At 37.9% G+C, this 16,990-nt stretch overlaps 1 protein-coding gene across 1 annotated transcript; it reads left to right on the plus strand.

Annotated features, from left to right (window-relative positions):
* The first annotated feature begins 4,166 nt into the window (after positions 1 to 4,166).
* LBR (lamin B receptor) lies at positions 4,167 to 16,701 on the plus strand. Its single transcript, XM_009078492.1, has 13 exons — positions 4,167 to 4,331; positions 5,859 to 6,053; positions 7,712 to 7,795; positions 8,410 to 8,584; positions 9,157 to 9,353; positions 10,124 to 10,178; positions 11,851 to 12,045; positions 12,803 to 12,906; positions 13,323 to 13,448; positions 13,545 to 13,713; positions 15,200 to 15,280; positions 15,378 to 15,500; positions 16,541 to 16,701. Exons 1-13 carry the CDS (start codon positions 4,167 to 4,169, stop codon positions 16,699 to 16,701), a joined length of 1,830 nt encoding a protein of 609 aa, XP_009076740.1.
* Positions 16,702 to 16,990: the final 289 nt, after the last annotated feature.

A 16,990-nucleotide genomic window follows, 5' to 3' on the forward strand; every position in this document is an offset into this window, starting at 1 on the left:
ATGTGTGGAGACCTCGTAGTAGCCTGTCAATATCTAAAGGGGCTACAGGGAAGCTGGAGTGGGACTCTTTGTTAGGAACTGCAGTGATAGAACAAGGGGTAATGGGTTCAAGTTGAAGGAGGAGAAATTTAGGCTAGATATTAGGACAGAGTTTTCTCCTGTGAGAGTGGTGAGTCACTGACACAGGTTGCCTAAGCAGCCTGTGGGTGCTCCAACCCTGGCAGTGTTCAAGGCCAGGCTGGATGAGGCCTTGACCAACCTGATCTAGTGGGGAGGTGTCCCTGCCCATGGCAGGGGGTTTGGGGCTGCTGTAAGATCCATTGCAACCCCTAAAACTCTGTGATTCTGTGCTGAAAAGGTCCTGCACAGCTCCTTGGCAAATTCAGTAGTAACTTTCCCTATAGACTGTTTGCCTCGACTGTCAGTGTTTTCTTTATTTTTCTGCGTTTCTTCTTGCTGGCTCCTTCCTCAGACACACAGCACATTATCTGCCAGTGGTGAGATGTCAGGATTAGTAAGTGGAATCACTGAATATGGATGAACGTTGCTTTGCCAAGAGGGAGAACTTGTTTAATGTTTGTTTATTTATTTATTCTTAAAACTGTGTGCCCAACTCTGATTATAGAACCGTAGAATGAATGTTAAGGGCTTGGAAGGGACCTTAAAGATCTTCTAGTTCCACGCACCCTGCCATAGGGACACCTCCCACTAGACTAGGTTGCTCCAGGCTTTATCCAGCCTGGCTTTGATGTTGGAGTATGATCTTCTAGTGACTACAAGCCATCAGTCTCCTTATTTTCTTCGCAGTGAAATATCTTTCCATATATCTAGTGAGAAAGTCATTAGGAAAGACCAGAAACGGATGTATGGGGCAATATATGTTTTTCACCCATGTTTCTCTGTAATTATTTCGTTCTTGGTTGAGTCAGCAGCAGCTTTTCTTCTTGACCAACTTTCAAGCTCTAGGGAGTTTCGTCTTAATTGTCTTGCTTGGTATAGGATACAAAATCCTTTTGATCCGTTCCCATAAAAGTCTGGGTTCCCAAAGGAAAGTAATGATGCTGCAGAAAACACAAGTTTCATTTTGGCAGTAAGTGAATGTACTTGAGGTCAGGTGTCTGTACAGAACAAAATTCATTGTATGAAATAGTTTTCTTTGGATATATATTTGAAGCCCTGTGATTTCCAAGGTTTATGTGGGACTGCTCTGAACATGAGGCTGATGCCAGCTGATACCCTGAAAATTATCAGGGGCGTGTGTAGAGCTTGAAAGAGCAATAAATTCAAAATGTAGTCTCTAAACTGTGTTTTTAAAAAAGGTTTCCTGTATTTATTTTTCTTGATGTCAGTAATTGTTTTTGTTATCTGGAGAGATGAAGGCTGCCTTTAAAAGGTGCAGCTTTTTGAAGTGGGGCATAAGGAATGAGGACTGAAAAACCCCCTCACAGGAAGCACTGAGGTGCAGAGCAGAGTGGTTATTTTTGATAGGGTAAGAACTTACATTGACTCTTTTTTTTTAAAAAAAAAAAACTGTTTAATGTTTGAGCTCATTATTAAGCTTTAATGTATAAGGAAAAAACATGAAAAATTTTGTCTTTTTCATCTTTTGAATCAGAGTGTGATATTTCCATTTAAATGTACTTATTATTCTGGAATTTCGTATTGGTGATATCTACCTCAGGCTGAATTACATAACACTGATTTAGCTTCAGGTTCTTCAACTTATATTTTCCAACTTCTTAAAACTAACTTCAGCTCCTTTTAAGAACAACGTTGGAGGAGAGGAAAGTCTTTCTGCCTTTAACGAGAATTCAATCTTCAGGTTACCTTTTCTTTGGGCTGTCTTTATGTTTGCATACAAAACTAATGGGTTTTGGTGTCTGGCAGAGAATTGCATTTTTTTTAATCTGAAATTATATCTAAATTTTGCAGTGGTTGTTAGAAATTATAAAAATCAGTGTACACGTCCTTAGTAGCAAGTTTGTGGAAAAATGGTTCCCTTTTGCAAAAAGGACTGACCCTTCAAAGATTCACAACTTTCACAACTTTGTCCATGGATCTATCAGCTTTGTCCTGGTCTGGCTCCAAGTTCACAGATGATGGCTGAGGTGCCACAGGTCAAGACAAAAACAGTTGGCTGGAGTGTAAGAAGTACAGCAGCAGAGAGGAAATGAAGTCATACATCAGGTTAGGACATCTGGTGAAAGCTCTGACTGGACTCGGTGGTGTTTAGACTATTTATGGAAGAGGAGGAAGAAGCTGTAACTGTGTGAGAGACTGGGGAAAGAGCAGTAGTAGACCTGAATCTCCTAAAGAACTGTCTTTCGGGTGAGAAAACCGGACAAGGAGATGGGGATGGGCATTGAGATCAGAGGTTGAGCACAGAGGTGGCAAACAGGAACTGGAACTAGCTGGGGTGAACAAGGGCAGAAAGTGCCCAAGGAATCAAAGCAGGTAAGGAGAGAATGGATGAGAATTTGAAATGGAAATAAGGAAGTTGTTTCAAGGAGTCATAAGGAACAAGGTGTTTGAGTTTGAGGGGGTTAAACTGACTGGGATAAAACAGAGTCAAAGGAGTGGGAATTCAGAAAGAATACGACAATAACAAGAAATTCGGGCAAGAAACACTACAAGGCTGGAAGAGCCATGTGCCTACAAGCATGTGCTAGAACACTTATAATTTTTCTAACTGGCAAGTATCAGTGAAACCAAATAATAAAACTTAATCTTTCTCTCCTTCATATATTATACAGCAAAGGACATAGCCAGATGTTTCTGTTCTGAAGCGCTTAGAAATATTAGCAGTAAAATCCATATGAAGGAATTTTGTCAAGTTTTTTGTTTCTTTGACCTGGAGAGCTACATAGCTGCAAAATCTAGCAGCAGCAGCTTCAGGAAGTGCCAGAATGAACGCTGATTGAAAAATCTCACTTAGTCTCATCCCTTAGGGTATGGTCAAGGTCTGTGATTGAATATTAACTCTTTTTTTGCCCAAGAATCTAACTTTCCACTGCAGGTTAGTTAATGTGTAATGAATTAGTATCTACTTAAATGCTTGTTTTCACCTCAGTTTGTGTGGCTTCACATCTTATTTATAGCAAACAAGCTAAAACGCTTTGACATGAAAGCATTTGCTGGTTTGTTTGTGCATCCTGTCCCACATCCATTCCGAGTGCCTGTGTTCATTGTACAGATGGTGAGAGTACATATGTTCATGTGTATTTTATCTTGGGCTTTTAAGGCAGCCTCACTTGGTGTGTCGAGACCTTAGTTGCAGCAGTTCAGGCTAAATGTATATCCTACTGTGGCTATCTATTTTCAGAAGGGAATGATGTAATACAAGACACCTTACAAACAGGAATACAGGACTTTGCATGTGAAAACAACTTTCTCTAAGTTTTACTTGTGTTTCTTCCAGCACCTGGTGTGGTGAGCTGAGGGTGAGAGTCGCTTAAAATACGTTTTGCTAATGTTGAGTAAAAACCTTATGGTGCAGGCAGTGGGACAGAATTTAATTTTACAGGTTATTACGTGATTGCTCTAATGCTGTACTTTGTTTTCCTATGGGTCCCTGAATAGGTGAAAAAGAGAAAATAGTCAGCCCAGACAGGAGCTTAAATTCTGATGTTTGCTAACTTTGAAGTGTTCAGCATAATAAATTGAAGAAGTATGTAATGTGGCTGTAGGTGGTGGGGATGTCTTATTTTAGTGTTTAGAAATAATTGCTTCTGTAATTTCTGTGGAACCACTGGAAAAAAAGATTAGAGGACACTTCATTGCCATCTAATTTGCATTTCTCCCCTCTAGATAAGATGAGCTGCACTAAGTCATTTTGGTCAAATATGTGCTTCCCCTGCTGATGGAGGTTGTATGTCATAGTTGAGTACTAGTGTAATACATTTGAACATTTTTCCGTAACATCCATCTTTAGTCTTTGCTTTAATTCAGGACTATTTCTTCTGTGTACTTACTCTTGATTTGTAAAATCGATCACTGCTGTTTTCTTATCACACAGCTTTTTCCTTATTTAAAGCGGAGAATTGTTTACTATAAAGTTTCTCCTTTCCAGCCTAAGTGATATGGAAAGAGAGTAGGGGAAAATGAAGCCTAATGTTTAGCTGTCATAGGTATTGATTTCTTTATTTTCTAGGGATTCTCTTTGGAAAATGCCCAGCCGGAAGTTTGCTGATGGCGAGGTGGTGATGGGGCGTTGGCCAGGAAGTGTCCTGTACTATGAAGTCCAAGTGACTAGTTATGATGATGTTGCTCATCTTTATATTGTTAAGTACAAAGATGGAACTGAACTTGCATTGAAAGAAAGCGATATAAGGGTGAGTACATGTGTATGTAGATGTCAGTACTTCTAATGGAACATTGTGCCAAGTCTGTGATGGAACTGAAAGTACAACTTAAAATTGGATAGTCATTTTACAAGCTTTTGTTAACTGTGTCTTCAAGGAGTTGGTGCTAATAATAGCTTTTTCCTATGTGGCATGTCAAGTAGAAGTTCAGAATGCTGACCCTATCTTCAAAGAAGTGTGATTGTTTGCTTTATGTTGAAAAAAACAGTTATACATTTGAGGGTAAAACAAGTCTGATGATTCAGGAACTCTATAATGTTTTTGTTCATGACAGACTGCATTTTGGGTACCTTACAAAGCTAGTAATTAGAGGACTGATATTAATGTGACGTTTTTCCACCTCTAAGTAAGAAAATCTGAAAACAAATGGAAACGTAGTTAAGAATCACAGTAAATATAAATAGTATGGACCTTTATGCACATACTTAAAATATCTGTGAATGGCTTGTACTGGTTTAGGTCCCCAAAGGCTTCATAATGTGTTTTGCTCTACTTATGACTATTAGAGACTCATGAGAAGGGTTCATGTTTTATGTATATGAACACATTCCTTCCTCTTTACATATCTTTATTATTTCATTTTTTTGTTATCAATATATGCCTTTCAGACTGCATACAGGTTTCATTTCAGTTTAAAATGTGATAATGAGGAAAAAAAATCTGTTTGAATGTTCACTGTAGTTGATTTTTATGGCCTGTTCTGAAACCTGCATAAGTTCAAAGCCAACTCGTGTGTCTTTGTCGACTGTAGTTTCCATTCCTGGTGGCAGTGTGCATTCCCAGTAACTGGCCTTTTACAACTAAAATGTTTCTGCCTTGAGGTAGACAATAATTTTCTCTGCTTCAGGACTAACGTGTTGCTTCCTGTTTGCAGGTTAGCAAACTGAAGCTGAGAAAAGGCTTCAAAGTCATGAAACATTTGTGCATTATAGAAGTTGCATTGTGGAAATTTTCCATGGGAAAATTAGCATTATAGACTTCTCAGATAAATCAAACAATACTTTTGGAGAAAACTGTTTATGAAATTAGTTATCACATCTAATTAAATGATTTAGCTGACTTGGGGTTTTTTTAGTGTTTATTTGAACTGTGTTGCCTTAACCAGATGATGACATCTTGCTATATCAAATGCATTAATAAAGCTGAGTAATGGAAATGAGAGCAGTCTCTTCAGGCATAAGAGATGGCAATCAATTCCTTTCCTTATGTAAGGGATTGAGAGGGGAGCACGCTTGGTGCTCACCCTGATTTCTGTAGCTTTGACAGGAATTGTCAGCAGCAGTTGGACTTGGGACAGGATTGTTTGGGAATTACCAGCAAGATGAGTATGCTGCAGCTGCTTTTTCTTAACAGTCTTTGTACAACATCAGTAAAAGAAATAAGGGACAATTCTATAGGACTACATGCGAGTCCTCATCGCAAAACCCCTCACACGTTCCTAAAATTGTTCTTTGGAACATAGATAAGACTTTCCTTTCTTTTCTCTCATTCTTTTAGTCACAGTCATCATTCAAGCACAGGAAGAGCCAGTCCTCTTCGAGTTCTCCTGCCAGAAGAAGTTCCAGCAGATCTCGATCCAGATCTCCGGGTCGGCCAGGGAGAGGCAGACGTCGTTCTGCTTCCCAAAGCAGAGAGCATAAAGACGACAAAAAGAAAGCCAATCAGGAGACCAGCTTAGCTCTGCCGGTATTAGTGTTGTTTGAGTGCTCTTTGTGAGGGAGTTTGCTGGGGTTTTTTTTAAAGCAAATTTTTGCTGTTTGTGAAATACTGATTTTATGCATACTGGGTTTATCAGTGTAAAAGCCAGCTGGAATTTATGTTCCTTGAACAACATAATTAGCTGTGAAAGCGTGTCTCAGAATGGCCTCTTATTTTCTTTGAAAACTGTGTTTCTAGCTCACAGAGTTTGAGGAAATTCTTGAAATGTAGACTTACATTATAAAGTTCCATTTGAATTTGGTGATGCTGCAAAGATCTCAGAATCCAGACATATAAAAATTCTTCTAAGACTGAAGTCACTGTTAGCCATAATCTTCCACCTATGAAATCAGGCAAAGGAAGTTTTTTAAAGTGTGTTGATCAGTACATAGCAGGTAGATACTAGAATTTGAAATAAAATTAGTTCTGTTGTCATATACAGTTTGTTACAGTAGTAGTAATAGTATTCTGTGGGATAATTGTTGCAGATTTCAGGTGTGGAATATTTAAATATGGCCTTGCTGATTAACAATATGCAGGGCTATTTTCATTATAAAAACTAAGCTGTAAGGATCTGTAAGTTTATCAAATATCTGGTGTTTAGCTGAAATTTATCATGTTCGTTCTTGTCATTTTTTGTGAAGATTATAATGAGTGCTAGAAGTGATTGTGGTGATCTGTAAGTAAAGAATAGTAGAGGCAATGTTTCTCTATTAAGCAACAAACATTTCTTCTGCCTCTTGTGCCCTTGAAGTAGCTTCTCCTTTGTCCCAGATGCAGTCCTATGAATTGGAAACTCCTTCTCCTGATGTATGGAAAAGAGACAGGGTTTAGTTAGGTTTTAATTAAACTAAACCAGATCAATCTAAACTGGATAGGGTTAGTAAATTGCTACTCTTTTGCACTGAAATTCCTGTGGTTTTTGTTTGCAACTGCTTTGAGCTGTGAGACCCAGTGCATAGTCTGGGGACCATATGCTTATTCTAGGTAGTTTTTCACCAGCAGTTACACTTTATTTTTTGTACTTCTAGCCTTTTGTGACTAAAAGGTTAAAATATCTTTGTCCTTTTTCTCCTGGCTTCTAATTGAAGAAGTGGGATTGATCTGTAGGTTGTTGTATGACTGGAATAACCTGGTCCTTTTCAACAAGGTTAAGCTGAAATAAAACAAGAGATGAGTTGTGTCTTTCCAGAGATATATAAATTACACTCATTAAAAGAATTTTTGTACGAGAATTGATTTCTTCAAAGCTATTTAAGGAAACCCCAAACTTTCAGTCCTGTAGAATAGTGTCATATATCTAGGACGCTGAAATTTCCTCTGTTTGCCTAGTAGCTTTACTAAATAGATACGTATTTTGTACATGGAAGTTCCTAATGAAATGATGAGTTTAAATAACCTGGAAGCTGTATTTTCTCTTAATTTCACTATTTATTAAAAAACCCCACCTTTTCCTTTTTTAAAATTAGTTTTCTTTTGTTTGTGAGCTGAAATTGTTCATACTTTGGATATTGAACCTGCTTGTTTTCCTGTGGAGAAAACCAGTGCAGTTGTAGTAAACAAAAAGTAGATAGTGTTCTTAATTATTCATTATATACTTAATGCAGCTGTTATTTTCAGAAAGCTAAAACTATGCTGCTTCTTTTAACCAGAAACCGAGTGAGAATAACACCAAAAGGTACAATGGCGAACCTGAAAGTACAGAACAAAATGACACATCCCGCAGAGTCCTGGAGGTATGAACGTTGTTTGCTCTTGGTTTTATGCGTGTTCTGACTTTTCTCTCTCAGACATTCTGTGGAAAGGGCAATACAATAATCAAGCAGAAATAGGATCCAACATTAAACTTAGAGGGTGACTAAGTTTGTTGTCCAGCTAACTCAGTTCAGGGGAAAGGGAGATGAAATGGGAAGGGATGTATATGAGAGCTTTGCAACGTGAATTTTTCTTGTTTGTTGTTTCCATCAAACCCTCACTGGTTACTTGTGTTAATTCCCATTCTTCTGCAGTGGGAATGTTTGGCTACAGAAAGTGATGGTTTACATTCAGCCAAATCAGCTTGATAGTTGTTGTTGTTAGCTAATGCATAGGTTTATGGCAGAAGGGAATGGAGGAATGTGGGGATGGATGTATTGTACAGGAACAGCTGCTGATAAGTAATCATAGCCTGAGTGGTCACAGTGACTCTGGTTTAAGCAGTTTCTTCATATGAATGCATAAATTTAAGTATTGTATAGAAGACATCGGTGTTTTGTAGTGAATAATGTTGTCTGAAATATTAAACATTGGAGCAAAATAAAGTAAAACCACTGGGGATTCTTTTTAGTAAATTGTTTTTATTCATTAACAGCAAAAGTTAAAACCAGACCTGGAAATCAAGCATGTGCTTGAACAGTACAGCTTGCGCCCACGGAAGGATGAGAAGAAAAAAGAAGAGATCTATTCGGAGAAAAAGATTGTTACGACAGTAAAAACAATTGAGAAAGTGCCATCAAAGCCAGAGCTGGAGTTTGGTGGGAGAATTGGTATGTGTGCAATTTGTCTTGGTTGAAAATTAGTACTGTCTTGTGGGGTTTTTACTACTTGACTCTATGGTACTATTTTTTCCAATTTTGGACCCTGCTTGCAGAATTTGGAGCAATATGTAGTGCTTCACTTTGTATGTACCTGGTACTGGTGGCAGTCAGAGAACCATTATTACACTTGGTTCTCATGTGAAATACAGTGAAGACTTTGAGCCATCCCTTGCACAGTGAGATTAAAATATTTCTAAATTAAATTTACGAAGTAACTGGTAAAGTTTTTTCCAAATCTAAGTACTTCAAACTTGACAGTAAAGGATTCTTCATACAGTTTTTCAGTTTTAAGGGGATGCAGTGATCCTTTGGTAGGTGACCTCGTATGGGAGTGAAAAGAATATCTGTGTCCCATTACATGACATGGGGATTGCTGCTGTCTTGCTTCAGGAATAGATAATGGCACTATTGTCTTTGTTACTAGAGTTAATATCAAGCACTTTTTTTTTTTTGGTGGAATTGAAACTAGTTGTTTTGTTTTCTGTGTTTATCTTCTGATATGTCATGATGTCTCTTTACAGGGACCTTCCTGATGATATTTTTCCTGCCTGCTACTGTATTCTTTTTGCTGTTGATGTGCAAACAAGATGACCCCAGTCTTATGAACTTCCCTCCTCTTCTCCCAGCACTTGAAAGTCTTTGGGAGACAAGGGTGTTCGGTGTTTTTCTTCTGTGGTTTTTCTTTCAAGCTCTGCTTTACTTGCTGCCAATTGGAAAGGTAGGCTGTTCTGGGGCAGGTGGGTCTTCATTGGCAACTGCTTTGTGTGTTAGGCTGGAAGGTGGGCTATGTTCTTAATGCAGTCAGTTTGAAAGCAGATCAGTCAGTTTTCCATAATAAGCTGGCGTATGGCTGCTGCAGTTTTCTATAAGCTTAAAGCAGCACAGTTTGTTAAGAATTCACGTGTTTCAGAGCCTTTCAGTAGAAGAAGCAGAAGGTATTATATAGGTGTTCAGATCAAGACATGGATAATATTTGTGTGATAGAATTCTAGAAGAATTTCAGGTATCTGGCTTTTGCATTCACAAACTGATACTCAGTTTCTTATGGATATTCAGAATTTTGGAAGGTAATCCTCACTTACAGGAAGCTATAAACCATTTTAGCCATATGTTTATCAGGCAGATGTTCTCTTCCCCTCTATGTTACTTAAGGTTTAGGGGTCAGATTCTGAAGGAACACTCTAATAAGTAGATTGTTCAGTCATGTTCTATTGTTACATGTGTTTACAATGATTGGAGCAGTTCTGCTTTCTTGAGGCTGGTGAGGAAGAGTTGTTGGGTTTTTCTAATAATGTTTTTATTTGAAACTGTTAACCTTTTGATATCTAAAGCAGCTTTTCTCGAGCAGTGCATGATCTTTAGATTTGTTTTGTGTCCAGCTGGCTGTGTTAATTGAATGTCTTTCTGGCAGAGATGTGCTTGGTTTGCCTCCCCTGCCAGTGCCCCTGGAAAGTACTTTGTTGAACACTGGTACTTTATTCTTCCTAGGTTGTAGAAGGCCTGCCCCTTTCAAATGGAAGGAAACTGCAGTACCGGATAAATGGTAAGCATGTTTCTGTTGCTTTTTCTGAAACTGATCCCGTTATATGATTTGCAGTGCTCAGCACCATGAAGTACAAATGATGAAAGATACACTCTGTGGTCATATTGCATCTGTTCTAAGTCTTTCATAAAATAGCATGAGTCTTTTCTTGGAAGAAGATGGTTAGTAATCATTAGGAACTAACTGTCTCAAGAGCAAGACATTACACTATACAGGGCATCTGATCTGCACCCAGTTGTGACTAGTGGCTCCTGTCATATTCCTTGTATAATCACTATGTGAGGAGTTGTCCCTTGGAAGTGTTAGTGATGCTTATTTAACAAGGCTTGGTGTTCAGGAGGAATGATCTGAAGAGATCTTATCCCATGTGCCTGGATTATCTTGGATGTCTCTGATTTACAGAATAATAAGTATGTTGTAATTGATTTAAGGTGTTCTTATTCCTGGCTGTCAAAGACCAGTTTGGAGTCCTGATTTAGAACTGATTTCAGTTCCTAGGAATAAGACAGGCTTCTCATCTAGGACTAGAGTATGAGGTATCATATTTCAGCAGTCCTGTTGTTTTGGACTGAAATAGGAAAGTGTGCTTTGATGCCTTGCAGGTATTCCAGACTATGTATTTTGTGAATTAGTCAGTTCAAGGACACTGTCAGGTGTTAGTGGAATCCAAGTGTTATATTAAAAAAAGTTGAGTATTGTGTAGTCTGGTAAGGAGCACCATTTCAGAATTGGGATGGGGATGTAAACCATAGAGTCAGAGTGAATTGCATCCTGTGGAAATGAGTCATATTGAGGCTGGCTCATACTTTTTTGGTTTTGGGCTTTTGTCTTTAGTTGTGCCATGGTCCTGCAATATTTTCTGTATTCTGATAAAGGAAGGAAATATGTTAAATGTTTTGGATTATTTAAAAAGGGGAAAAAAATCCCAACAAAATGCTCTCTTCTTGGTGCTTCAAAGGCTAATTTTCAAAGTTACTTTAAAAGCCTTCTTGAGGAGACAGATGACCTGTGACAGGACAGGAGGCAGTGGGCACAGATGGAAGTACAGGAGGTTCCGTCTTAACATCAGGAAGCATGAGACTAGATGAGCTCTGGAGGTCCCTTCTAACCTCAACCACTGTGACCCTGTGAAAGGGTTCATAGGGAGTCTCTAGGTGAGAGCAGTAGAGAACTCCCTGCTTATATTTGAGCATCAATTCATTTTACGTGACACTATACTCTCAAGGTATACAGAAGTCTTACGCTTGAGTTTTGACTTGATAGTTATTTTAATACTTTAAGTACTGCTATCTGTGTCAAGGTACATACGAAGATAACCATATTTTCAGCTTTGAGATATGAGCTGTCCCACAGATAAGATTTTGTGACCTGCTATCGTTATCCAGTAGTAGTGTCAGTGTCCATTTTTCCATTAAAATCTGAAATTGGATCCAGTGTTATAAAAAATGTAGGAGTGCTCAATGTTCCTGCCTCTTGTCTTTTTGATGAGGAGCACAGTAAATGTCAGTGCTTAGACAGAGTCTCTTAGGTATATTACTGTTCCCCAGAAGTTTGAACCTGAGCATGGGATGTGTGAGAAGTCAAAATACAGAAAGACTGGACTAGGAAAGTTCTACTAAAATGACTTTTAATTTTATTTTGACTAATACATGTTTTATTCTACATCCTTTAGGGTTATATGCTTTTATTTTGACTGCTGCAGCTCTTGGAATCTTATTCTACTTCGAATTTGAACTTCATTATTTGTATGATCACTTCATGCAGTTTGCCGTGTCAGCTGCAGCTTTTTCTTTGGTATTGAGCATTTATCTGTATGTTCGGTCCCTGAGAGCACCCAAGGAAGAACTAGCACCAGGTGGAAATTCTGGTGAGTTAGAAGATATTGTGGATAATTTCTTTCCAATTGTTTACTACAGTTTCATCTTTATGAATTAAAAGCTAGATTTAGGGCTGATTATTACAGGCTAAGAAGGGGAGTTTGTGGGCAAAACAATGTATTAAAATGAAGTATTCAAATATCCTTAGTTCTGTTATGTGTGTGAAGGCAAATAATAAATGATCATAAATTGTGTTTTTCATTAAAAAGTGCAGTTCTAGTCTGTGGAAGTAGCATAGTATTATTCTGTAATTGTTCTGCAAAGTACTTGTTTTTTGCCAACTCAGTGCAGGATATCTTGGAAGTCAAGACATGGTATTTTCCTTTTTGTCTATCTCTCTTGATGGACAGGTAGTTGTCACAGCTGAAAGAATTCTTACTCCCAGACAAAAGCTATGAAATAGGAGAAAAAGTAGAATTAATTAGTGCCAGTAGATCATGTTTAGAGACTGTGATGTGAGCCTCAGGATAAGGCTGAAAATAAAGAAGGAACAAGTGTCAAGGAGAAATAAGCCTACAGTAACTTCTAAAGTGTTTGGTCCTCCTAATAAATAAAATATCTGGGCATTTTGAAATATAAACCATGTGGATTTTGCTTTGCATTTTTCATATACTCTTCAATTTACTTTTTTTGCTTTTAAAAACTTACAATGAGAACTTTAGTGGAAAGTAGGATATTATTTACTGGGAGGAGGGTTGTGGCAGATAAAAGGAAGGTTTGCTAACAAAGGCTGTGTCTTATCTGCAGGCTATTTTATTTATGATTTTTTTACTGGACATGAATTAAACCCTCGTATTGGCAATTTTGACCTCAAATACTTCTGTGAGTTGCGTCCAGGATTAATTGGCTGGGTGAGTCAGTCATCTTAGTAGCTTCATTTGCTTAAATATTACACAGAAGGATTATTTTTTATATGTAATTGGTATTAGGGATGTTATATATATTTATAAACAGGGAAAAAAGTCATGAAAACCTGGTTCACATTGCCAGATTTTTAATGGCCATTTTAGTTCACTGTAGGAAACTTTCTAGTTTCTTTGCTTTGTGGGAAATGAAAACCCTTCGTAAAATATTCATATGTTGAGATTATACAGCTTCAGAAATGTAGTCAGCTGCAAACTGTGGCTTGTGAAATAGGTTATTTTTTTTTAAAACTTAAAAAATAAGAATTGGCCAAAGATACCTGTATTAGGATGTCCTGTAGTGTAACAGAAAACTCCACTTCCTCTTACAAGAAAATTTCTAAATAATATATTTTCTAAACTAGGTTGTTATAAACTTGGCAATGCTCTTGGCTGAGATGAAGATCCACAACCTCAGTGTGCCATCCCTGTCAATGATACTTGTGAACAGCTTTCAGCTTCTCTATGTGGTGGATGCTCTTTGGAATGAGGTAAATGACAATGTCATTAAATTGTTACAATTTCTAATTACAATGTTAAATGAAGGAGGCTTTGTAAATTCTAAATTCCTTCCTTCTTGTTTCTAGGAAGCCATTTTGACTACAATGGATATTACCCATGATGGATTTGGATTCATGCTGGCATTTGGAGACTTGGTGTGGGTTCCATTTGTCTACAGTCTGCAGGCCTTCTACTTAGTGGGTCATCCTACTGCAATTTCTTGGCCTGTTGCTGCTGCAATCACTCTTCTGAACTGTAAGTTATAGTAAATGTTGTTTTTAATTATAATGCAGTACTGATTTTGTTTCTTTGAGTTCTGAGGTGAAGCTTTAGCTCAGATGCAGCAATCGTATTTTCTGTATTACCACAGTTGCTGGCAGCATGTGTCCAGCTACTCTTAAATATGAAGAATGTAGTAAATTATCACTTTATTACATGAAGGCTAGATGAGACTCTGAACACCCAGTTGTTCTGTTGCAAGGCATCTTTAGGTGAATGCTGTCTGGAGTTGAAGAAGCGACTTAAAATATTTTTAATTTAATAGATGCCTTTTAAAGTCAATCAGAGCGACTGCGAGTGACTCATAATAAAGAAGTCAGTACCTTGTTGGCTATGCTTTACAGATCCTAGGCTAAAAGTAACAAGGGGCATCTCCTTCCCTGCTGCCCATAGTTACAAACACATGGCAATAGCAAACATCTCTTTTTGTAGCAGACTGCTTTAAAAAAACCCCCAACCTCTCCCATCTTAGGCAGCCTTAAATTTGTGCCAATATGGGCTTGTAGTTTGTCCCTTTTATAGAATATTAAGGGGTTGGAAGGGACCTTAGAGATCATCTAGTCCCAACCCCACTGCCATGGGCAGAGACACCACCCACTAGATCATGTCCAGCCTGGCCTTGAACACTGCCAGGGTTGGGGCAGCCACTACCTCCCTGGGCAACCTGTGCCAGTGTCTCACCAGCCTCACAGTATCCAAATAGTAAAACTAAAAAACCCCACCCCTTTCTATACATGTGACAAACAATTCAAATACTTGGAAAACAATATGAAGGCAGACAACTTCCTACATGCAACACTGAGAAATATGATATTTTCTCATCTTCAGTTATGTTTGTTTGGGAACTTTTTTGTGTTGTTTTTTTTTTCTTAACATCTTTATTTGAAATAGATTGTGATCATGTTTTTTCAATACAGCCTTGGCAAAACTTAAGCTGCTATGTGAAAACTGTGGGGGAAATGAATTTCAAAATCAGATAATTCATTGTCTCCTTCTGTTATTATTGTGAACTTGTTAATAGTTGGTTAGTTTATGGAGTGAGCGCTGCAACAAAATGATGGGCTGCTAATAGAGCTGTAATCTTACCAAGTGCAGGACATCACCTGATGTGAGTTTCAAATTCAATGTTACATTAATAAATTACGTTAAATATAAATGTACAAGTAGATCTCAAAAGAACGCTTCTCCAAAATCTTTTTGAGGTTAGTCAGTAACATGTAAGAGCTAAAGCTTCTCCAAAATCTTGTTGAGGTTAGTCAGTAACATGTAAGAGCATATGGAACACAATTGTTCAGTGGCATTTTTATCTTGATAGAGCTCTGGGAACCAGAAAATAGGAGTTGCCACTCTGAGGAAAAGACTTTGATGTAATAAGAGTGATAGAGAGCATGTGAGTGCTTTTGTTGAAGCTGAGAAAAATGGAAAATACTGAAAATGTAAAATAAATATTGCTTATTTTCAGGTGTCGGATATTACATATTCCGTAGTGCCAATTCTCAGAAAAACAATTTCCGAAGGAATCCATCAGATCCCAAACTGGCCAGTAAGTACATGTTTTATTCAATTGCTATGCAATGGCTCCTTGTAGAATTAAAATACTTATTTCAGTTGTCGCGTTGACTGCAATACTCTGTTCACAGATCTGAAATTTATACCCACTGCGACTGGAAAAGGGCTTCTCGTCACAGGCTGGTGGGGTTTTGTTCGTCACCCTAATTATCTTGGTGACATCATCATGGCTCTAGCATGGTCCCTACCCTGTGGTAAGTGTCTGAAACTAGAATGCATTCTATAAAATGTGCTTTTATGTTTTGCCATCTGATTGGGTTTGAAATGGAAAGTGATACTGAGATACTGAACCTGTAACCAATTGAATGGCAAACTTCTGTGTCAAAGTTTAATGCAGCACCTGTTCTCTTTCATCTTACCCTTTATATCTTGCCATAGATGTGACATACAGATTTTACTTGTCTTTCTGACACTTTATCATTCAATAATGATGGGGCTTGCTTGCTCATTAGTTGTTCCTTAAATATTTTCAGGCTAGTGGGTGTGCTATAGTGTTTTCACAGGAAGTTCCCCAAAACTGGGAGTTTGAATGGGAGACAAGGTGTGTCACATATAGGGATGACTTTAAACGCAATATATTAACAAAAAGGTCATCAAACACAAAGGAGTGGAATAATTCTGTTTCAAAGTTTTTGTAATGAATACACACTTCTTGTACTGGGGGCCCCAGAGCTGGACACAGCACTCCAGGTGAGGTCTAAGGAGAGCAGAGTAGTGGGGCAGAATCATGACCTGCTGCCCATGCTGCTTTGGATGCAGCCCAGAATACAGGTGGCTTTGTGGGCTGCAATTGCACATTTCTGGGTCATTCCTAGTTTTTTTCATTCACAACTCTAGTGTGCTCTGAGCAAAGCTGGAGTTATATCTACAGCCAAAACGGAAAATCTTGCATGGCTCGTTTGGGGCAGTTCAGTGCTTCAGAGGTTTAACTAGAAATCTGGTTTTGGTAGCTAAAGGACTTAAAATACGTGCCAGCTTTGCATGCATTGAGAGTGAAGTTGGTAGATTTTGCTACTTTAAGGATTTTTTGTGTGTGTTTTTGTGAGTCTTTTCCTATCTGCATGTAAATGCAAGTTTTGCACTGTCCTGTTGAGTATTTGCTGCTTTAGAAGTCTTAAGGTGCTTCAGTCTTTGACAAATGTATGTCACCAGCTTAGTACATATTGTTAATAGTTAACATCTCTGGGTTGGCTTTTTTCTGTTTCTAAATTGACTTTCTCATTTTATTCTACAGGTTTTAATCACATTTTACCATACTTCTATGTGATCTATTTCATCTGCTTGCTTGTGCATCGAGAAGCTCGTGATGAACATCACTGTAAGCAAAAGTATGGCTTGGCCTGGGAAAGGTATTGTCAGCGTGTTCCATACCGCATATTTCCTTACATCTACTAGAGCACTCCAGATGCCTGATTTGCAAATTACTTCTAAAGTTAGTTTCTTTGCAGATAAAAATATACCTCTTACCTTTGCACTTGGTCATTTGTTATTTAGGCTTTTAAAAAAAAAAAAAGAAAGAAAAAACAAAACAAAAAAAAAAAGACCAAACATTGGAGTGCATCAAAGGTATTTACTTGTAAACTTAAGTACATGAGTTGTATGAACTGTCTGTGACTTCAATTTTTTACAAAATTGTGAATTTTAAAAATTCTTGGAGCCCTAATTTTTCAAGCTAAATTTTATC

The sequence above is a fragment of the Acanthisitta chloris genome, unplaced genomic scaffold (genome assembly GCF_000695815.1).
Source record: "Acanthisitta chloris isolate BGI_N310 unplaced genomic scaffold, ASM69581v1 scaffold20997, whole genome shotgun sequence".
In the NCBI taxonomy this organism is placed as follows: Eukaryota; Metazoa; Chordata; class Aves; order Passeriformes; family Acanthisittidae; genus Acanthisitta; species Acanthisitta chloris.